The sequence below is a fragment of the Callionymus lyra genome, chromosome 16, assembly GCF_982586985.1.
Source record: "Callionymus lyra chromosome 16, fCalLyr1.hap1.1, whole genome shotgun sequence".
Classification (NCBI taxonomy): Eukaryota; Metazoa; Chordata; class Actinopteri; order Syngnathiformes; family Callionymidae; genus Callionymus; species Callionymus lyra.
In genome coordinates, this window is record NC_141833.1 from 1,384,225 (window position 1) to 1,407,891 (window position 23,667).

The window sequence follows — 23,667 nt, forward strand, 5'->3', positions numbered from 1 at the left end:
CCTGGTCCACTGTAATCCATTGTCAGAGCTGTGATCGGGGCTTGATGAAGCAAAGGTCATACGCATTGTCTACGTCTATTTATTTTAGCCTCGCAATCAACACAATCTATTTTCTATCACAGCAGCAGCCTGGGAGAAGATGGATTTGATGCACACGGACAGCTATTGATTCTGTAATTTCTCTGGAACAAACCAAATGCTCTCTCGACTCTATAAACTGTTTTGTTTGCGCCCATGGTGAAGGGGTTCATCACAGGGGAACCCAAGTTTCTGTTGAGTCTCCTGACTGACCTACGATATGATTTAGAGAAATATAAACCAGGAGGTGAAGGACAAGAGAGGCACACTTGCCAACGAGCCACATTTGCTGCTTGCATTTCTTTACGGTTTTTAGATGTCAAATTGTTTTAAACTTTACTTTTCAAAATTCAATTTTAATTTTAATCGGTCAGATATAATATAAAATACATCTTAACCCGACAACCCATAAAATAAGGCTTTGACTTAAGAAGAGTGTGACTAATACTTTCACAGGTGTCAAGGCTTTCATTATCACTTATCGCAAGCAGAGGCAAATGTCTTTTCCTCAGCTCACAAACCTCATCTATTCGTAGCTGTGCTTGTGAATGTGTTATGATGTACAGGAGCTGCGGGAGTGATCTGGACAAGATTCTTAGCTGCAGTGAAGAACATGTGAACATTTCGTGGTAGCATGAAACCACAATGACAGCTGTTGTGACGTGAAGCTTATATATTCAAATCATGTCTTTGACCTTTTTGGAACGACACGTTCACCCAGATAACATATTTGACACAATTGGAACATACTTGAAAGCTTTTCTTCTTGACACTTCATTGATTATCAAGTAAGTGCTCTGTATCTAATCAGTCTGGTTCCAGGACAATTGAATTTATTTTTCTCTGACAAGACATTCCTTCTGGCTCCTTTCCTTCCACATCTAAAACATACACATAGAGATAAGAGCATCAATCATAAAAAAAAGTATGTTTTTACTCATGGTGAATAAACAGTGACAAAAGGATTGATTTACTTCTGCCCCCATTTTGCAGTTTGTGCACCGACTAAACCTAGTTTTATTAAGATAACAAGTGCAGTTTAAAATATTTGTTTAGTGTTGGTGACGCTTTTAAGCATAAGGTTACCAAAACAACAAAGAGTTAAGAATGTTAGAATGTTCTCAAGCATGTTGGCATGTTGGTGGCTAGTACGAAAGGTGTTAAGATATTTTAATTTCCTCTCTTTAATAAGGCTTTTAAAACAGAGTTTAAGGTGAGTGACAGCTATCACCCATTTGACCGCTGATGTTCTCTTCTAAAGATTCCGCTCTGCGTGCTTGTCAGCTACGTGGTGTTTTCAGTGACGTCATCGGTGCTGTATGTAGGACTTCTGAATGTTCGCTCCATAACTAATAAATCCTTTACTCTTAATGATCTTTTTACAAGAGTTAATTTGGATTTATTATGTCTGTCTGAGACTTGGCAGAGAGAGGAAGAGTTTATTCATCTGAACGAACTCCAGTTCGAATTCCAGTAGGGAGCGCTGTCCTGGGGAAGCCTCGCCTCTCTGGTCGTGGGGGAGGTCTTGCTACAGTTTATAGGGAGAGTTGTTCTTGCAAAGTGATTCAGACACAGGAATTCACTTCTTTTGAGTCTCAGGTGAAGGCCTATTTCCAGTGACATCATGATGTCGGCTGACTCTGGTAAATTCACTGTTCTGGTTTTCTTGGATCTGTCCTCAGCCTTTGACACAGTTGATCAACCAGATCCTGCTGAGAAGACTGAGGGATGAAGTTTGACTGTCTGGGTCTGTGTTAGAATGGTTCTCATCATACCTTTCTAGGCGCAGTTTTAGTGTATCTGCCAATCAAATGAGGTCTGACTCGGCGGATCTGTTGTGTGGAGTCCCTTAAGGTTCTGTTCTGGGCCCATTGTTTTTGCTGTACTTGATTCCCCTGGGTAAAATCATTCAGAGATTTCCTGATGTTTCTTATCACATTTTTGCTGATAACATCCAGCTATACTGCTCTTTTGATCCAATTGAGCCACCGAGGCTGAACAGCTTAGTCAATTGTTTGCTAGAAATCAAACAATGGCAGAGTGAAAACACTTTGCAGCTAAATGTGGACAAAACTGAAACTCTGGTGATTGCTCCTGATGATAAGGTTCCAGGGTTGAGTCAGTCCTTGGGTCACTTAGGTCAATCTGTCAAACTGAGCCTGAGAAACCTGGGTGTTGTATTTGATAAAGACATGTCTCTTGTTCAACACTGCAGAAAACTGACCAGAAACTGTTTCCTTCAACTGAGAAAAATCTCTAAACTTAAGAAAACATGATCTGGAGCTTGTAATCCATGCGTTTGTATCTTCTCGCCTGGACTACTGCAACAGTTTGTTTTCATGTCTTAACAAGAAGGAGCTGTCTCGCCTGCAGTTGATTCAGAACTCTGCAGCGAGAATTCTGACCCGCTCAAGTAGAAGAACTCACATTTCTCCGATCCTTAAAACTCTTCACTGGCTGTTGTGTTATCAGTTTTATCTTGACCTTTAAAGTATATATTTTATTGAATATTGTTTTGACAGACCCTGGTCTGGAAAAGCGCTATATAAATAAAAATTACATACAGGTACTTACTTAGATTTTTCAAATGGAATCTGTTTTTATTCTCAAAGACTTTAATCTTGATGTTGATGACGTCATATCTTGCTCTGCTAAATAACTTTCAACTTCAACAGAAGCCTTTAATTTTGAGCAACATGTTTCTGTTCCCCCTCTCCTCAAAAAGACCACATTTTAGACTTAAGAGTTTTTACTCTTAGCGTGGACATTTCTAATCTATCTGTACATGATGTCCATCTGAGTGATACATTTCTTGTCTTGTTTAACCTGGACTTCATACCTGAACCTAAGCCTTTGAAAGTTAGGTTTCAGAAGCATGTTATCTCAGTTGATACTGCAGACAGTTTTTCTGCTATGTTTGACCCCCTTTCCTTTGGTGACTGCCTAAATGTGGACAGTTTGATTCACTGTTTCACTAATCATTGTGTTGAAATACTGGATCAAGAGGCACCTGCTAAACTTGAAAGTTCAGAAAAAACGGTGCCCTTAGACAAATGAAGATCTCCTGAGTCTGAAGACTGAGACTTTGTCGTAAAACTGAGTGTCTGTAAAAGTCCACTAAACTTGAGGTGCACAGACTTCACCTCAGGGATCTGATGTATTCATACAATGAGATGGTGGAAACTGCCAGATCTGATTACATCAGGAAACTGGTAGGAGCAAATAAGAAAAACCCCAAAGTGTTGATCAAATTAAATTGATCAAAGCCTTTAAAGTTTGTTTGTTTTTGTTGAGTATTATTTTGATTGTTTAAGCGCTTTGTGACCCTGGTCTGGAAAAGCGCAAAAGCGAAAAAACTAAATTGTATAATACACAGTACACTGAAGACTATTCCAGTATGTCAATCCCCGTGTGCAAAAAAGGCATTGTGAAACAAGAAATAATTGAGTGTACTCTCCTCTTGGATTGTTTTTTTTAATCGATGAGTTGTCTTCTACTTTGGAAAGATAACAATTGCAAATGTCACAGCAAAAAAGCAAGTGACCAATTGTTGTGACATGATTTCTATTCAGATAAACGGTTCACTGAACTTATTTTAAAATATAATTATTTTGTCTAAGCAGTGCTAAAAAGAATAAAAAAGAGTGATTACCTCTGAAAGCTTGTGTTGCTTGTTTTGGCTTCCATCTCCAACATCACAACATTGTTTCATTGATTCCAAGCTTATGTGCAAAAATTGTATTTCTCTTTGTTGCGCTTCCAGCTAGAAATTCTGTAGGACGTTAACCACTAAAAATCCATACATCGTTGTATAAGCCACAGGGTTCAAAGAGTAAGGAAAAAGTAAGGGAAATGCCAATACAACTGTACATTCCTTACTTACCTGGCATGTAATAAAGTGGATTAGGTTATAAATGAACAAATCATGCATTACTTCATCTCTAGCTACTTCTACGATATAGGATCTATCTTGCAAGGAACCTAATGAAGGGGCTCATAAGTTGTGAAAGATATGTTGTTTTTCTATAATAACAGCTATAGTTATCTTGTTTTCATCCATCAAGCTTTGTCCAGTGCGTTGCATTGACGGTATATGGAAGCAAAAGACCTGAAGTATATCTGAATATAATCTGTTTCTTCTGAGATTGCAGTGACTGGATATATAACCAACACAAAAGTGTTGGTTCCAAATTTATTTCTGTGTCCAGTATGTATTTAATGCACAGTTTTGCTTCAGATAATTATTTAATTAGAGAGCACTTCAGTTAAAAAGTGTCGCCATCCTTTTCTCATTTGCTGCAAACATCTGTTATGGCGCTGAATTTATTTTATATCAATAAATACTATAGATTGATTTCCCAGGCAGGCACATACAGTCATTTGTCACAGATATGTTCTACTTTGTGTTAATTATGACTTTTGGATTCTTATGAAATCACTTATTTCTAAATGTCTAATATAATCCGAAGTTATAAATTGGTTATCTCAGGGCTTATAAAGATCTCTAGTTCAAGTCCTTTTGCAGCCCACATTAAAAAAAGATCTTCTCCTGGGGAGAAATGGTCGTTTCACCAAATTGGACATAAAAAAGAAAGTGCATGTTCTTCTTTGAATTACTTTTTTTGCTAGAGGCCACACATTGGTATTGTTTTTAACCATTTCGTTATTTTGCTCTTTCTATCGATTAGCTCAGTAAAGGTAAAAGGGAAAGGGCAATTTCAATTAATACCCTTCCATTGTCTCCATAGTGGCACAGTGAGGTTTTTTTTCTCCATTAAACTTCAAGCTACACTTTCAATTGCAGCCTAAATTCTATCACACCTTGTGGAGAGCCAAATTTGTGTATTTTTAATCGCTGCCAGATTTGAGCGTTTTGTTTAATCTGCTAACGACTTTCCTGTATGAGATAGGCCTTCCCTTACGCCAGGTTTTAAATATAGGGTTATTCACAAACTTAACATAGTGTCTTTGATGATTTTATCAATTAATTATTGTAGTCCTCAATCATCATTTAATATATTTTGTTGACTTCACCAGAAGAATGTGTAGCACCCTCACTGAAAGGACCTTAGGCATTCCCTGGCAAAAAATAAATTAGTCGGAAGGAAAAATAAACATGAATGAAAAGACCATAACATCAGTTAAAAAGAAAGACGTACTATAAAATATTTTAACTTTTTTGTTAGTTGTTCCCATATTGATTTGTTTCATTTGTTTAATGACAAACTCCAGAACTCTCTAGCTATAATTATAAAAATGAACTTATGTATCGTTTGTCAATAAATGCACACGTGGTATGTTTCAATGGCTCAACAAGGGATTAATGGCATTGGATTTCTACTGATTTCACACTAGAAACACTATTTTCAATCTTACCTTTCGCTGCTTTAATGATCTATATGGCCAGTAGTGATAATGCCTCATGAGGCAGCTGATGTTGTAAAGTTTAGAATGCTACTATAAGTCACTCTAAGTAAAAGGTTTTGTTGAATTAGTAGATTTGAGCCAAAGATTATAAAGTAGAGAGTGCTATCTAGTGGCCTTTCAAAATTAAGACACTAATTAATCCATTACGAGTGGTCAGTGTAAAGGTTTCATAGTGAAACCCATTAGAATTGAGGTTGCCATCTACAGCTTGTGAATGCTTTTTTGAGTCCATGTTTGTTTGAGTAAAGAGTAAACAGCTAATCTGTCTATTTGTTTGAAATTATTTCTGCCCAGTAAAACACCTGTCTTCACAATGCAGATACAGAGTGTGTAAATTCAATTATAACTGTTTACATTTTCTCTGAATTATCAGCACCCTTAAGCAATGTTTTCACAGATTTAGAAAATATTTCTCTCATTCGAAAGAGCATTTTAACAGGAAAATCTGAATTCTGAATCTAACTTTAAATGTGGATAAATGTGGATTTGCAGCACAAGCTGTTCCCACTAAGCGCTTCATTGGCTATTTATTAGGGACTAGCCTGTTACTCCCCTCAGATCAGCCATAAACCCGTCACAAGTCATTGACTGTCCAGTGTTCAGAAAGATGACCTTGGTTGCAATAATAACTGCATCATATCTATCTCTTGAACTCAAGTTGTTGAAGTCATATGCAAAACCCATCATTATTATTGTTAATGAATTAAAATTGCAATATATTTTGATCAGGTGGCTGTTTTTAACAATATAACTGCTTGGTATTTAAATAAGGAAACACTGCAGTTGATGATATTTTATTAATGAAATGGAGAAATGCATGTAAATAAGCGCTGAGTCACTGCACCAATTCCTCTACAGCTCCACAGATACACAAGTCACATTGTTTTTAAACCCTGTAACGTCATACATGGTAAATAGAAAATAACTTCTCTGCAGCTTTTCTCAGCTGTCATTTGTCCCATCAGGGGACTTCTGTTCCAGAATGCTGGTCAAGGTATTAAAAGGGGGGCCCCAGTCTCCAAGGGAGCTAAAATCCCCAGACTCAATAACCCAGGGCTCATCTATAGAACTGAGGGATCCAGCGGCCGAGCCATCCCCCTCGTAGGCGTAAGTGGCTAACGAATCATACGGGGCCACGTAAGTAGGTTGGTTTTCCTCCAACCGCTGTTCAATGAATTCCCTGATGACTTTAGCGTCCCCATTTGTCATCTTACGACCAGGTGACAGCAGAGAATTGCTGTTTCCAGGTCCAACAACACTGGCTGTCTCACGATGAATGTCTGGTGATCTGACGTCCTTGCAGCGGCTGGTGAGGTGAAGCAGGACGCCGTCCCCGTATCCATTCAGGTCCTTCTTGCTGCTCAAAGTGCTGGTGCGATGTGTGTGAGTGTTGCAGAGTGTTCCTATGTCATATGCTTGAGTGTCCTCTTCGCCGCCTCCCTCGTCATCGTAGTGAATTACATTGTCACGGATGTCTTCTTTTGATGTCATTAGAGTCTCTTTTCCCTTGTGGCGTTTCTGACTGATGAACAAGACCGATAAAACTGCAAGACAGAAAGGTAGATGTGTTGGATTAATGCCGTGATAAACACTTTTGACCTTCCTCAGCAAACCCCTGAAGATCAGTGGTAAAGACATACATACAGAAACTCATTCAAACAGAGCACAATTTCAAATGCTCCTATTGACCTCAATTCTATATTTACCTCGTGTTTCATATGGAGGACAATAAAATAAACAGTTTCTTATCAAGCTACAAGTCAAACCAAGGACACTTCTTGCTGTGAAGCTTTACCACTAGCCGTTACCAGTTAGCCAGTAACCAGGAATACAATAATTACTGGAAATTTAAAGAGATATAGATCAATCATATAGATTGTGGGATAGTGACAATATGTACTGTATTTCTTCACTAATGTCATGTCAGTGTGGAGCACTCTCACATGGATCTCTCAACAGATATTGCTCATTGCTAAGTCAGTCAAATGTATCAGAAATCCATAAGTAGAAGTGATGTAATACCTATTTTCTTGATTAACCATTATTTCTTCAAGGTCAATTACACTGAGGTTTTTTATTATTATTCATATATTTCTTTCTTGGTCTAAGGTGGATTTTCTATCTTTAGTTCAACTGGCATGTCAAGTAAAACACATAACAAAAACAAGTGATCACATATTCTCTGTGATGCCTTTTCACTCACACAGTGATGACTGTGGGCTGTTACCAAATAAGAGCTCGATCTTAGCAGCACTGCACCGTACTATAGTACACAAGAGAGACTTGAGAACAACCAGCAAATTCGACCTCAAAGGGACATTGTCAGCGAGGTAAACATTGCTGCAAAGACTAGAAAAAAACAATACATAGAATTATATAAATATGATATATTGATTTATCATTAAACTTAATTAACTACAAAATGAACATTAATCAAAAATTGTAATGGTTTGTATTAGTAGTTATCAAAAGTACAATATGTAGTACTTCTGTAGTAGAACTCTCTAGTTGTTGTTTTAAAGGGCAGATAATCTGTTGATTTAACTGTCTCTTAAATTGATCTTGGACGTCTATTGTACCCATCAGTATCCTGGAAGTCTCCACCTCCAAGGGACTCTTTGTATAAAAAAAGCAGGGCACGATTACAGCTGGCTGGAGGAGGAGTGAAGCCCACCATTACGTCATAATCCTTTCTTATAACCTCGCCTTATACTCTTCCTTATGCTTCTTCCCAGGTGCAAAACAAATATACTCAGGGACTCATCCTTGATTTTCTGGAACTCCTGTTGTGTTATCAGTTTTATCTTGCCCTTTAAAGTATATACTTTATTGAGTATTGTTTTGATTGTTTAAGCGCTTTGTGACCCTGGTCTGGAAAAGCGCTATACATATAAAAATGACTTACTTACTTACTTACATTCCTCGGGCTATTAAATTGTACAATTCTGAGTTCGGGCAGAAGTGGAGTAAAAGTATCTTGACATTCTGTTCTATGTTAATCTTTGTATGCTTTGTCTTTGTTATTTTTCTTTGATCTATGTTCTTATCTTTATCTTTAGACTTAGATTGTATCATCTGGTTCTTTCTCTTTATTCTCTTTGTTCTTGTTCTTATTTTATTTTGAATGTTTTCTAAGAAAAATTGCTGTATTTGCTGTGGCTAATTTGGAAAAAAAACAATATCCCGAAGGAGACCTCCTGAGGGATCAATAAAGTTCTACCTACCTACCTACCTACCTACCTACCTACCTCATTCGCTGATATTTCAAAGAAGAGAGAAATTAAAAGACGGAGCATTGTCATGATAAGGGACTTGTGAAACATTTAAGGTAAGGTAAGGTAATAAGGTAAGGCATTTGAAACATATTAGTAATTCAGGAGAGCTGGGTTTTCACATTAGTTGCCCTTAAATGTTTATGGCTCCTGTAAGTGATACGAGTGTAACTGGAATTTCTGAAAAGTCTCTGTTCTGCGATTTTTTTAAATTAAATTCTCTCATATGAAAACACTCCCTCCCTCTGAATAACCACTGGAAAGCTGTCTCACATCACTTCATCAACAACAATATTATTGATTAACAGTGAGAGTTTTACTTTTTCAAATTCAAGCAAATTATTCTATAACATGAAAGTAAAATGTATAACAAATGCAGTTATAAAATCTATTTTATGTTACAATGCAATTAAGGAAGGCCTGATTTTAAGCTTGACATATAACCGTGTTTAATATCAATTCATAATTTAAAACAAATTAAAAATTCCAAGACCATCATTAAAAATACGAAATCTGCTAACCTGGTTCAAAGATTATATATCATTTATGAACAACACTCCCTCTTGTTCTAGCAGAATTCTGAGCATAACTGCAACTATAATTAATAATACATTTGCACATTACAATGCCACAAGACTGACAATATTACTACATTGTAATATATTCTTAATATATATTCTACATTTATTTTGATTTTAAGGTACAACAATTAAATGATTGAAGTGGCGAGGAATATACATGGCTATCACTGATGACACTGCTACTATCTGTTGCATAAATAATTGTCTTTCTTTGTCATTTATTTTGCTTCCTTATTTAACCCAGAAACTCCACTAATTGTCTTGGATCAATTGAGAGGAAATTGGGTCAAATCAGGCTTAAGATAAGCAAAGTTTCTGCACATGCGAAACGTCCTGCAATAATTTGCAAGAACTTTATGGTTTCCCTCGTCGGACAACTGAGAGAAGCTTGTGTTTGTCGTGATTTTGAAGCCGCTGCTGAAAAGAAGACAGACAAATGGATTAGTCAGAACATCAGGCTGTTTTCTGTGTCAGTGCTGAGCAAACACTGAGCTGGGGATTAGTCTCCAAACTTCAGTGACCAGCAGTGCTCATCTGTGCCGTGCAAGTTCCAGGATCAGTAGAAAATACATCAGTGAGTGATGAGCGAGGCTTTTTAAATATTTTAGCTGTCAAAATTGTCAAACCCAGGCTCTCAACATGAACCACTGCAGGGAGAAACTTTCTCATTCTCTTTGAATCCCCAAAAACGCTGTCATGTTCAAGGAAAGTCTCTAGATTGAATGCATTTTTGGCTCATTAGTACAAAATAATTGAGTTTTTCTGAACTATTTCGAGGTCTTGTTGTTCAAGTTTCGAGGTTCAATAGTCATGCTAAAGAAAACTGACACATCTTTGCATAATTAAAACCCAAGGATCACCACTCATACATTCACCATTCAAACCCTCCTGAGATCTGTACTCCCTGCCGCATTTAAGAAGAATAAAAAAGCTGAGCTTTCTTCCGCCTCCCCCAATGTGGATATCTTTGCGTGTGTGTGCGTGTCTGTGTGTATGTGGGTGTGTGTGTGCACATGTGTGTAAGAGAGAGGCTAAATCAATATATCATAATATAACAGGGAAACCAGTCTATCTTGTTGATTTCTCAATTGTTTTGTTTTATCCATTTATTTTGTATACACCAATATTAAAAGTGGGATGGGAAGTTGTTTGAAAACAAAGAAATGAAGTGATCAACAGCCATCATGAACGTGATTGAAATGCATTTTCCACCCCATCATTAATTTAGTTTGTGTTTTGAAGAATCAGCACACTGTGCAGAACAATATGTTGGAGCCCTGCAGCCGTGAGGGAGCTGAATCGCTTCACTCTAAACATCAAAACTCTCTATTTAGTCGATATATAACAGCTGAGGAGGGAGCCATAAATGTAATTTCTGAGCTGAATAATGTGGTGCAGTGTTGTAATGGTTCCTATTCTAAAGGATAGATTTGACAGAAGTCAGAGAGTCTTTTTTGCCTTCATAACATCTTATTCAGGGGAAAAGAAAGTGTTGTATTTCACATGTTAGCTCTGTTTATAAATAAGCAGCCACCCAGATTATTCCAGCGCTGTGAAGTGGCTGCTATATCACCGGAAGTCAAAATCAGCAACATCTCTACTCTGTGGGGATGTTTTGTCGTTTGTTTTTCCCCATAAGGGAAATACTGTCTTCGTCCTACTTTTGGGTTCAAATCTTTTTTTCTTTAAAATAATACTAGCTATACTAATGTATATTGAAAGTCCAAATAGACCCTGAAGCAGTAGTGGGCAATGAAGTATTTACAAGGGACCTAATTAAAGGCTATGGCTGTTTTCAGGAGCCAGAACTGATGCCTCGATATGAGTGTAAGCCACAAAATCCCCAAACTAGGAACTTTAAATACATTTTGACCCCATGAAGGAATAGTAGACAAACTGCTGTGTAAGATCTTTTTGGAAAGTAGCAATATTACCAAATTTTATATATCCATATCCATTCAGACTAAACTGTTTATGGAACCTCAATTTGAAGCTTGTATCAGCAATCTTGCTCTTTCTTCATGACCTGGACTACATTGGAAAATAAGAAGCTGTGCCTTGTCTGAAGACAACTTAGCACTAGCTCTCCTTTTCACTCCCAAACTTGATGACACAAACCTTTGATACGGTGCAAGGCATTTTTAAAGTTATTGTAAAGTAGGAAACTGTTATTATTAAAGAAATGATTGATGATGTCTGGTTAGTTACAGAGATGTTTTGTTTCTGGTTATAGAAATCACAATATGAAAACATGGGATGTAATTCTATAAGATAAGATCATCTGTTACTCCCCAAGCTTTATTTCCTCTCATAAGGGTCTTGTTAACAGTAACTAAAAAGGCTTCAAAAATTAAATCACAGCAAGAACTTAAACTTCTCTGTCTCAATAAGGTTTCTTGTTTTTAGTGGAGCCATCTCCTTGTAGACCAAGCTTAGATTCATGGAAAGTATAGGAACTAACTTACATATGCAGTTATTAGATGCTATTTATTTACCTTTGTGTATACTAGCCTAATAATGGAAATCACTTTGGAAAACAATTCATCAAATGTTCATGAAAGGTAAACAGCTTTCCAATCAGTGCTGCGTATGGTTTATACATCAAGAAATTGATCTCTAGTTTGTCTGGTTGTGTTCTTAATTCATTTTAATTTCTTTCATATGTCAATACTAAACAGGCATTTTACTGAATACACAAGTACATGATCAGTTTAGGTTGGACAAAAAGTTATTTAAAAAAAACCCTGAAACTTTTTTGTAATTTTATTATTTTCAAAGCTATTGACCACTGCTCTGACAAAAACATTGTTTGACATTCCCAGCACCAGCCTGCTGCCTAACATCTACCATAAAAGCAAATATACTTCAGGCCATACAGAGATCTGCTCTTACAATCGGAAAATGCAAGCATGGGATCCGCACAACGCATCAGCACATGCAGAAGGGACACACCATCCCCTCAGGAGTTTGTAGTTTAGAAATAAAACAAGGTCATGGTGTAGGCCAAGGAGGAGGGCTAATGGGGGGATATCGTACTGATGTATCAGCATGTTCTGCTCCTGGGAAGACTAAACAGAAAACCATCTTTTGTTTGCATCAGGTTATTATTATCCAGTGAAGGAAAGTGGGCTTTAGAGAAGGATCTGGCTTAATGGCAGACAGTCAATGGGGAGATGTTAGGAAAAGAGTATTCATCCCACAGTCTGGGTAAAACAGCCCCTGGGCCTGAATACAGAAGGATCCTGGGCTATCCCAGAAGAACCGTTCCAGTAGTGAAAAGTCGGGACTGTTCAGAATCAATGTCATTATGAAGACCTGTGCAGGCAAGAGCAAATTGCAAATCCAACATCACGCTAAAAAAAATGGAGTCAACAATATCATGATAGAAATGATTCTAGAAATAAATAGATGCAGAGGAGCTGCACTGCCAAAACATCCACTGATGAGTTTACATAAAGAAAGTAAATGAGAAAATATTGATTTTCACTTCATATTTAGAGCATACTATGTCTCCTTGACTATTAAGTGGCTTCAGCCCTAGCAAAAACTCACTAAGGCCAAAGTTTGGGTCGCGTGTCCCAATCTACAGACCTAAATTTGACCATGTTTACTTATAAATAAGTGGTTTTGACTGGGTTTTAAATATAAAAAATACTATCCACATATAATTTATACTGTACTGGCAACCACAGCTCTGTTATACATGTTTCCATATTTTTTATAAAACAATCCAACTATCCAAGTGAATTCAGCATCAATGAGAAAAAAGTGTTCATATCCATAATCCATGGCATCACTAGATCCACCCAGTCTAATCAAATAGGATTAAAAGTTACCTAAACTATAGAAGGAAGATCGATCACTGGCAAGTTGAGCAATGATTCAAGCAATATCTAAAAGCTATTCAAGTGAGCAGATGTTTTAGATTAATTTGAAAGGGAAATACAATCGTGGCTGTGGAATTAGAAGTCAGCAGGATCAGCGAGGCTGCAGACTGCAGGTGCAAGATGAATAATAAAGCTATGGAGTGCTATGTAAGGGAAATGTATTTTTTCTAGTGCGAAGGGAGAATGTGTCAGAGGTTGATTCAGAGAAATCTCTGTATTTTCAGCTGGGAGAGGAACATCCTCTCCACAGTGATGAATATAATCGAAAAAAGGAAGAGGAAAATGAGGTTAAACCCTGCTTTTGATGAGATCATTCTGCCGGTGATATTTGACACTGCATTAACATGCACCTGAACCTATAATCTTAAAGATTATACTCTCAAAAAAAACTCTAGCCCTTCATCTTAAAATAACTGTGAAAGTGACTTACCTTATTGAATAAACCTTAATAGAGTAGCACAGTATAGAAAAGGAAAATTGACTTTGAACTTGAATGTCAGTATTGATCGCCTAATCAAGTTTGACAATGGATGTGTCATATGCAAATATATTTTCTATCTTTTTAATTTATCTTAAAACATTATTTTGTGTCATCTCTTTTCGCATGTTTACTTTGGGAGGTTTTAGAGATGATGAATATAACATGTTAAACAGCTGGAAAACATTTTGTATTTTGTACTTGAGACAGTCTGCTTTGTACAGTGAAATGCGAGGAAAGTACACCAGACCTACTCGTGTGTTATTAACAAACACCGTGAGGCGATAAGTGAGAGACATTTCTTAGGCTCAATTTCACCAGAACAAAGTTTTACATATTTAACAACTTGGCAGTGATTTTGAAAGGCTCATTTTGACAGAAGTCAGATCCGTCAGGAGGCCTGTTTGTGTCATGTGTATCATTAAAGAAGAACGATAACAATCCATTATTCTTCAAGACTGTTGTTATCGCCTGAGACTGCTGGACCAGCTCACTAAGGACACAAGACCACACTGTGACAATTATTATGAAAAAGACGTCTCCGTAGCTTCCATAAACAAAAAACTCCTATCAACAAATTCACAAATCCAAATCCCCAGTTACAATATCATCAGGAAATAAGGAGTCGCAATTGTCATACATATTGAATACAACGAGTTTGCTCACAACCTCTTATCAGAAAAACTGAATGGGAATACATCCTCCCCAACCCCCCCCCAGTAAACAATCCTAAACCACTCTGTTGAAGACCGCCCCACCCCCAATCTCTCTCACATAATGGGAGACCTAAATGAAAAACACCTTAACCTTTACTGCAATAAAAATATTCCAGCGGCAGAGCATTTCAAGAACAGTGGTCCCCCAAGCCTTAGAAAGAAAGAAAAATCATATCATGTTCTATTTATTATTAGAAAAAGAAAACATATTTTATCTTAAATAACTCTTGACTAGTAAAAATGAGTAAAACATAACCTCAAGAGTCCTTATTCCATATAAAAAATGCCTAAACAAAAAGAGTCTCTTAAAGCTAAGAGACACACATATATAGAACACCATCATCAGCATAAAAGAACACACATAAAAAAATAAATAATAATTGAAGGACAAATTGATCGAAGGACACACACACCAAGCTGGAGAAACAACAATTCCCTTCCCTGTCATTCATCCTCCAGTTCATCATCCCCAACCCCCTTTAAGGGGGACATAGGCACCATCACACACACCAATGTAGCCCACACATGACACACACAGATCTGCACTAGACATACTTAATTCACAAATGTAGAAAGTAAAACAATAGCATAGAACATAACAGAGGCTCAGGTTTGACTAGTAATGATGGGTTGATGAGGCCTCATGATGCAGCATTAATTGTTGGAGCTGAAAGACAATTCAGTGTCATCATTTAAAAGGGCCACTCAATATTTTAATGCAGAGAGTGCCATCTAGTGGCCTTTCAAAACGATGACACTAAATCATGATTCAGCTCCAATAACTGATGCTGCATCATGAGACCTCATAAACCCATCACTATTGACTAGTATACTGATTGTAATATAAGTAAATCTCTCACGCTCAGCCTTTCTTTCTTTCTCTTTCTCTCTTTCTTTCTCCTGCCTTGGTCCATCCTTACCTTCTACCTCCAGAGTCCTTTGCTTTTCCTACCTACTGCCACTGATCCAGCGACAATAGGTAGAAAAGGACACAAGCCAAGAGCTACCCACCAGGCTAAAATAAGTTCTAGTTTATATAACTGATTTTGTTAAGCTTCGAATTAATGTTGTTGTTTTATTTTCAATTGTTTGATATAATGAACAGTGAACAAAAAACGATTTACAAAAATGCAAACTATTCATTTGCTTCATAAAAATCTGGTCCTGCTAGAGAAAACAATGGATATTGAACAATTTCAGCGCCAAAAAGTCAGATTTAACTAAGGAAGAGCTTCATATAGGAGAAAAAACAAGGTTAAATAATAAGTAAGTACTGTAAGTAAGTAAGTAAGTAATATTTATTTATATAGCGCTTTTCAAGACCAGGGTCACAAAGCGCTTAAACAATCAAAACAATACTCAAAAAAGTACATACTTTAAAGATCAAGATAATACTGAGAACAACACAGGAGTTCGAGAAATTCAAGGAAAAGCCTGAACAAATAGAAACGTCTTAAGATGTTTCTTAAAGGAGTCAGTAGACTCCATCAGGCGCAAAGAGAGAGGAAGATCGTTCCAAAGCTTAGGAGCAACAGCCTGAAAAGATTTCTCTCCTCTGGTCCTGAGCCGTGTGCGTGGAACCATAAGTAGATTCTGATCCACAGACCTCAGAGCCCGAGCTGGGGTGTAAGGCTGGATCAGATCAGTGATCTAAGGAGGAGCCTGACCATGAATAGCTCTGAAAGTAAGAACCAGAATTTTAAAGTTGATCCTGAAAGAAACTGGAAGCCAGTGAAGAGTTTTAAGGATCGGAGAAATGTGAGTTCTCCTACTTGAGCGGCTCAGAATTCTCGCTGCAGAGTTCTGAATCAACTGCAGACGAGACAGCTCCTTCTTGTTAAGACATGAAAACAAACTGTTACAATAGTCCAGACGAGAAGAAACAAACGCATGGATTATAAACTCCAGATCATGTTGTGACAACATTTTCCTAAGTTTAGAGATTTTTCTCAGTTGGAGGAAACAGTTTCTGGTCAGTTTTCTGCAGTGTTGAACAAGAGACATGTCTTTATCAAATACAACACCCAGGTTTCTAAGGCTCAGTTTGACAGACTGACCCAAGTCACCCAAGTACTGACTCAACCCTGGAATCTTATCATCAGGAGCAATCACCAGAGTTTCAGTTTTGTCCACATTTAGCTGTAAAGTGTTTTCACTCAGCCATTGTTTGATTTCTAGCAAACAATTGACTAAGCTGTTCAGCCTTTGGGGCTCAGTTGGGTCAAAAGAGCAGTAGAACTGGATGTTATCAGCAAAAATGTGATAAGAAACATCTGGAAATCTCTGAATGATTTTACCGAGGGGAATCAAGTACAGCAAAAACAATAAAGGACCCAGAACAGAACCTTGAGGGACTCCACACAACAGATCTGCCGATTCAGACCTCATTTGATTGGCAGATACACTAAAACTGCGCCCAGAAAGGTAAGATGAGAACCATTCTAACACAGACCCAGACAGTCCCACTTCATCCCTTAGTCTTCTCAGCAGGATCTGGTGATCAACTGTGTCAAAGGCTGAGGACAGATCCAAGAGAACCAGAACAGTGAATTTACCTGAGTCAGCCGACATCATGATGTCACTGGACACTTTCAATAAAGCTGTCTCCGTAGAGTGATGTTTACGGAAGCCAGACTGAAACTTCTCATGGATGTCGCTCTGATCCAGGAACAAAGACAGCTGCTCAGACACCACCTTCTCCAAGATCTTGGACAAGAAAGGGAGCTTAGAAATAGGCCTGAAATTACTGAGGTCAGTTGGGTCTAAGCCTGGTTTTTTGAGCAGAGGCTCCACAATGGCATGTTTAAATGCATTGGGAAAAACCCCTGTGGAAAGGGAGAGGTTCACCATATCGGTAACCCAGGGGCCAATTACATCAAATACTTTGATAAAAAGCCTACAAGGAAGGACGTCATCTGAGCAAGAGGAGGGTTTCATCTTGTTCACTAGTGCTGAAATATCACCCAAAGATACAGCAGTGAAGGAGGACCAAGAGGAGGAGAGGGGCTCAGAGACAGTAGGGGTTCCAAACAAAGGGGGAGAGATTTTCTCTTTGATCAATTTAATTTTGTCAATGAAAAATCTCAACAATGCATTGCTGTCAGCTTCACAGAAGACAGGCGTGATTTGAGGAGCAGGAGACACAAGAGAATTAATCGTGTCAAACAAAACTTTGGGGTTTTTCCTATTTGCTGCTACCAGTTTTCTGATGTAATCAGATCTAGCAGTTTCTACCATCTCATTGTAAGAAGTCAACAGATCCCTGAGGTGAAGTCTGTGCACCTCAAGTTTAGTAGACTTCCAGAGACGCTCAGTCTTTCGACAAAGTCTCTTCAGACTCAGGAGATCTTCATTTGACCAAGGGCACCGATTTTTCTGAATTTTCAAGTTCGATTTAGCAGGTGCCACTTGATCCAGTATTTCAACACAATGACCAGTGAAACAGTGAATCAAACTGTCCACATCTGTGCAGTCATCAAAGGAAAGAGCGTCAAACATAGCAGAAAAACTGTCTGCAGTATCAGCTGAGATGACACGCCTCTGAGACCTAACTTTCAAAGGCTTAGGTTCAGGGATGAAGTCCAGGTTAAACAAGACAAGAGAATGATCACTCAAATGGACATCATGTACAGATACATTAGAAATGTCCAGGCCAAGAATAAAAACTAAGTCTAAAATGTGGCCTTTTTGATGAGTGGGTTCAGAAACATGTTGCTCAAAATTAAAGGCTTCAGTTAAAGTTAAAAGTTCTTTAGCAGAACAAGAGGTGACGTCATCAACATGAAGATTAAAGTCTCCAAGAATAAGAATTCAGATTCCATTTGAATAATGGAAGATAAGAAGTCACTAAAGTCTTTCAAGAACACCGCCGCAGGACCAGGCGGGCGGTAGATTGACACACAATAGAAAGTAAGTAAGTAAGTAAGTAATATTTATTTATATAGCGCTTTTCGAGACCAGGGTCACAAAGCGCTTAGACAATCAAAACAATACTCAAAAAAAAGGACATACTTTAAAGATCAAGATAAGGTCTTGTAGAACCAACCAAGATCATCTGAGATTCAAAAGAAGTGAATTCCTGTGTCTGAATCACTTTGCAAGAACAACTCTCCCTTAAAACAGTAGCAAGACCTCCCCCACGACCAGAGTGGCGAGGCTTCCCCAGAACAGCGCTCCCTACTGGACAGAGTTTGTTCAGATGAATAAACTCTTCCTCTCTCTGCCAAGTCTCAGAAAGACATAATATATCCAAATTAACTCTTGTGAAAAGATCATTAAGAATAAAGGATTTATTAGTAATGGAGCGAACATTAAGAAGTCCCACATTCAGCACCGATGACGTCACTGACGACGCCGCGTCACTGACAGGCGCGCAGAGCGGGATCTTTTGAAGCGAACAGCGGTCACGTGGGTACCAGCTGTCACTGACGTTCAACTCGGTAGTAAAAGCCGAACTAAAGAGAGGAAATGAAAAAATCTTACCACCTTTCGTTGAGGTCTGGACAGACGGCAGCGCTGATGTGTCATCATTCTCTTCAGCGAGAGGAATGTCGATCAAACATCGATGACGTTCGATGACGTCAGAGTTGTTCCGAGCGATCGCGACTGCGCGTCTCATCCTGACCTGTACTCCAGCCCGACTCGATCTCTTGTGGAAATCGCCCGGTACCCGAGAGATCAAACGATATTCCACAGAGTCCGAGTCGATGAGAAGCGGAGCCGGAAACACGTTCACCGGACGTTGGTAACTGTCGCGAGTGAAGTCCTCCATCGACTCTCTGATGTTGAAAAGAGCATCACGATCATAGATCATAGATGCTTGAGACATATCTTTAGTGATATGAGCATAATATCCGGACAAGTAGTCGTTAAAACGACTGTTTTTGGCAATTATTGCAGGAGCTTACGTTCAAGCAGCCGATCAAAGGCTCACCGGAAGCGGAAGTGAAATACTGGATCAAGTGGCACCTGTTAAATCGAACTTGAAAATTCAGAAAAAATAGTAAAAATAAGTAAAAATAGTGAATACATCTGCCAAATTAGTTATGGATTAATTTAGCCTATTAACTTGGAAAGCTACATTAATTCCAGTCAATCGAACAAAATAATTAAATTATGTTGGAGTTCCAGCACTGTAACTCCTTTGACTCCACTGCCATCTTACCTACAACCCCCTTTACTTTTATGATACAATCATTAATTAAATGATAATCATCCAATCTAATTAGGTAGCTCAGATATACAGTATGTAAGAATATGTCAAAGTATGAGTGGAAATTAATTGATGGTCAGTGCTTTATGTAGTTTTTAATATTGGACTCAAATTAGACAGCAGTAACTTGGGTAATCTTATAAAGTTTAGATTCAGGCCCTTATTTGCAGTGACCAAACCTAGAAAGAGATCACAGGTTATTTAACTGTTTTTGTTGCCAATAAAAGCCCATCTCTGCTCTCTGTAAATATTTTAACACCAATGGGTGTATTCAAGTACACTGTAATCTCTGTGTATTGCTTTTGGGAAAACAACATATGTTAGAGATAATAAACTCAAATTTATTTCAGACAATTTGCGGGGCCTTCGAGTTTTGAATTCTCACCATCGCACTGGAATGTTTTATATGTTGTTTTTGATCAAACAAATTTTCCTATTTGGAAATGCATTCATAAAATACAGCGTTTGATTAAAAAACTTGTATGATGCAGCAATTCCCTTCGCAACGATTAAATGTAAATTCAACAAGTGTGCACAGATTACAAAAAATAGAATCAAACTGTTGTTTATGAACATATTCTGTAATTGCTTTTAAGTGGACTGACAGAAGAAGAAAAAACTATTTTGGCAAAGGTAGAGATGGTTATCACAGAGATATTTTAGTTGTTTCTATGGCAGCAGAAGAGGAGCTTAAACCCAGTAGGTTGAAATTATTTTCAAAGTAATCATTTCTTTTTTTAGAGTTACATGACAAAATGTATTTTCATTTTAATGTAGCGACTGGAGCTTTCCCAAAACAACGCACCTAAAAACATCCAAATACCTCAATGGAGCATGTATCTATTGTCCATCTTCTATTGAAGCGTCGACATTAGAAATTGTTCATAAAAAAATTAAACAAGTGTATAATTTTAAAAGGCTTTTGATATGAGATATTTGTATTTGTTGGTTATGGTACCAAAAAGATTGAGCAAATAAAGAACCTTCTCGAGGTAAATATACAGATCATTATCAGGGCTGCCAAGTTTAAGAAAATGATGAAAGAGGGAGATTTGAGTGTCACGATGCCCTCGGCTTATTTAATTTCGATTTATTTGTTTTAATAAGACTGATAAACCCACCTCGTGTCATAAATTATTATGATAATAAAGGATTACAAGGCAGACACAGCAGATTTCATGCTCTTAACCTGAATGCTGTTGCTTCTTATTGGTTGATATGGTATGGTGAACTCTGTGATTGGTCAAATTTACTCAAAAAAAGTTTTTTATCATAAAAACAAATACAGGGTATTAAATGGGTAAATATAAGCGTGTTGGGGGGATGGGTCAAATTGTATGACTGTCACACTTAAAGAGTGACACTTGGAAGATCTGATTGTTCAGCTAGTGTGTACAAGTATTCAATAATTAAAGATTCAAATCATATTTTGAGAATAGTTAAGAATAATTGAAAACAATGGAGTCTGTTGTGCATGTAAAGAAACAATCTACGTTTGTAGGTCACAATGCTGAAGGACCGATTAGGCTGGCTCTGTCTTCACAGAGTGGTATTCAATCTAAGATAATTGTTTGTCTCTGCGCTGTCACTGTCAGACTTAAGATGAAAGTAGCTACTCTCTCTCTCTCTTGGTTCCAAACACACACACTGTAGAGCTCTGGGCTATTTCCTCTGTGCTGGTGATGGTTATTAGAAGTATTTGTAAAGGCTGCAGATGACATTTGTTGGTTTAAAAAGCTATTAGTCCCTCCTCCTCCTCATCTTTGCTCTTTTATGTCCTCTTTTCTTCCATCTCCCTAGAAGAGAGTAATAGTGGATGCACAATGTCCTTATGAAGGAGCTACATAGACATGGCATTACACAGACACACATGTACACATGGACACACAGAAAGAGACTTGTTCTTACATTCAATATGTATTACTGCAAAGTTTGTACATTTACATATAATACATGAATTGTAAGTAAGTAAGTAATTTATATTTATAGAGTGCTTTTCCAAACCAGGGTCACAGAGCGCTTTAACAATGAAAACAATACTCAATAAAATATATACTTAAAATATCAAGATAACACTGAGAACAACACAGGAGTTCCAGAAAATCAAGGAAAAGCCTACACAAATAAATGTCTTGAGATGTTTTTGAAGGAGTCAGTAGACTCCATCAAGCACAAACATTTTCCCAAGTTTAGAGATTTTTCTCAGTTGAAGGAAACAGTTTCTGGTCAGTTTTCTGCAGTGTTGAACTAGAGACATGTCTTTGTAAAATACAACACACAGGTTTCTCAGGCTCAGTTGGACAGACTGACCTAAGTCACCCAAGTATTGACTCAACCCTGGAATATTATCATCAGGAGAAATCACCAGAGTTTAAATTGTTTCCACATTAAGCTGCAAAATGTTTTCACTCAGCCATTGTTTGATTTCTAGCAAACTATTGACTAAGCTGTTCAGCCTCTGGGGCTCAGTTGGATCAAAAGAGCAGCAGAGCTAAATGCAATCAGCAAAAATGTGGTAAGAACAACAGGAAATCTCTGAATAATTTTCCCAGGGTAATCAAGTACAGCAAAAACAATAAAGGACCAATAATAGAACCTTGAGGGACTCCACACAACAGATCAATTCAGACCTGATTTGATCGGCAGATACACTAAAACTGCGCCCAGAAAGGTATGACGAGAACCACTGTAACACAGACCCAGACAGTCGCACTTCATCCCTCAGTCTTCTCATCAGGATCTGGTGATCAACTGTGTCAAAGGCTGAGGACAGATCCAAGAGAACCAGAACAGTGTATTGACCCGAATCAGGCGACATCATGATGTCACTGGACACTTTCAGTTAGGCTGTCTCCGTAGAGTGATGTTTAGCTGTTCAGCTGCTCAGAAACCACCTTCTCCAAGATCTTGGACAAGAATGGAAGCTTAGAAATAGGCCTGAAATGACTTATGTCAGTTGGGTCTTAGGCTGGCTTTTTAAGCAAAGGCTCCACAATGGCATTTTTAAATGCATTGGGAAAAACACCTGTGGAAAGGCAGAGGTTCACCATATTGGTAACCCAGGGGCCAATTAAATCAAATACTTTGATAAAGAGCCTACAAGGTAGGACGTCGTCTGAGCAAGAGTAGGGTTTCATCTTGCTCACCAGTGCCAAAATATCATCCAGAGATACAGAACTGAAGGAAGACCAAGAGGAGGCGACAGGCTCAGTGACAGCAGGGGTTCCATACAAAGGGGGCGAGATTACCAATTTAATTTTGTCAATGAAAAATCTCTACAATGCATTGCTGTCAGCATCACAGAAGACAGGCGTGATTTGAGGAGCAGGAGACATGAGAGTTGATTGTGTCAAACAACACTTTGGGGTTTTCCTTATTTGCTACAATGGTTGCTGTAATCACATCCCGTTTATACAATGAGTCACTTGTAGTTGGAGATTTGCAGGATCGATGACGCACGGTAACAAACATCTGTTTGACCAATCACAGCAGAGTGTTTAGTTTAGTTTAGTTTTACAGAAAAAAAAGGGTTTTGAGTAGGTGGGGTTTAAGCACATTTCCTAATGTAAATATTTAAATTAAAAGATAGCTTTTTATAAATAGAAACATAATGATGAGTACGATAGAGGTCCAAGATCAAGTAGTAGATAAGAAGTAAATCCGGTAATTTTCGGACTAAAGCAGCTATTAAGCTAAAGGCAATTGAGTGGAGTGACTGCACATAAGCTTGGCATCAATGAATCGATGAAAAGTCAGTAATAGGAACCCTTTACTTTTACCTTTATATTTCAGATAATTGACCAACCAGTCTCCTCACCTGCTAAGAGTTCCAGACATGGGTGCGAGAGCAACTCTGCGCTTGTGGAGGTTAATTGGCTTCCCTGCAGTACCACCCATGTGTTTCCTCCGGTGATTTGTATTCTGGTGTCTGAGCTTCATTTAGCTGTTTCTGTGAGCTGAGTTCACATGCATTCTGTTTCTCAGTTCAGCTGTGTGTGTGAGTTGGACCAACTCAT

The 23,667-nt window shown here is 38.0% G+C and overlaps 1 protein-coding gene across 1 annotated transcript in view; it reads right to left on the reverse strand.

Annotated features, from left to right (window-relative positions):
* Positions 1 to 6,447: 6,447 nt before the first annotated feature.
* The window catches only part of LOC148063171 (cadherin-12-like), a 47,201-nt gene continuing 29,981 nt past the window's right edge, over positions 6,448 to 23,667 (reverse strand). Inside the window, exon 12 of the mRNA XM_087810543.1 lies at positions 6,448 to 7,049. Coding sequence (XP_087666669.1) covers positions 6,448 to 7,049 — 602 coding nt within the window. The remainder of the gene's footprint in view (positions 7,050 to 23,667) is intronic.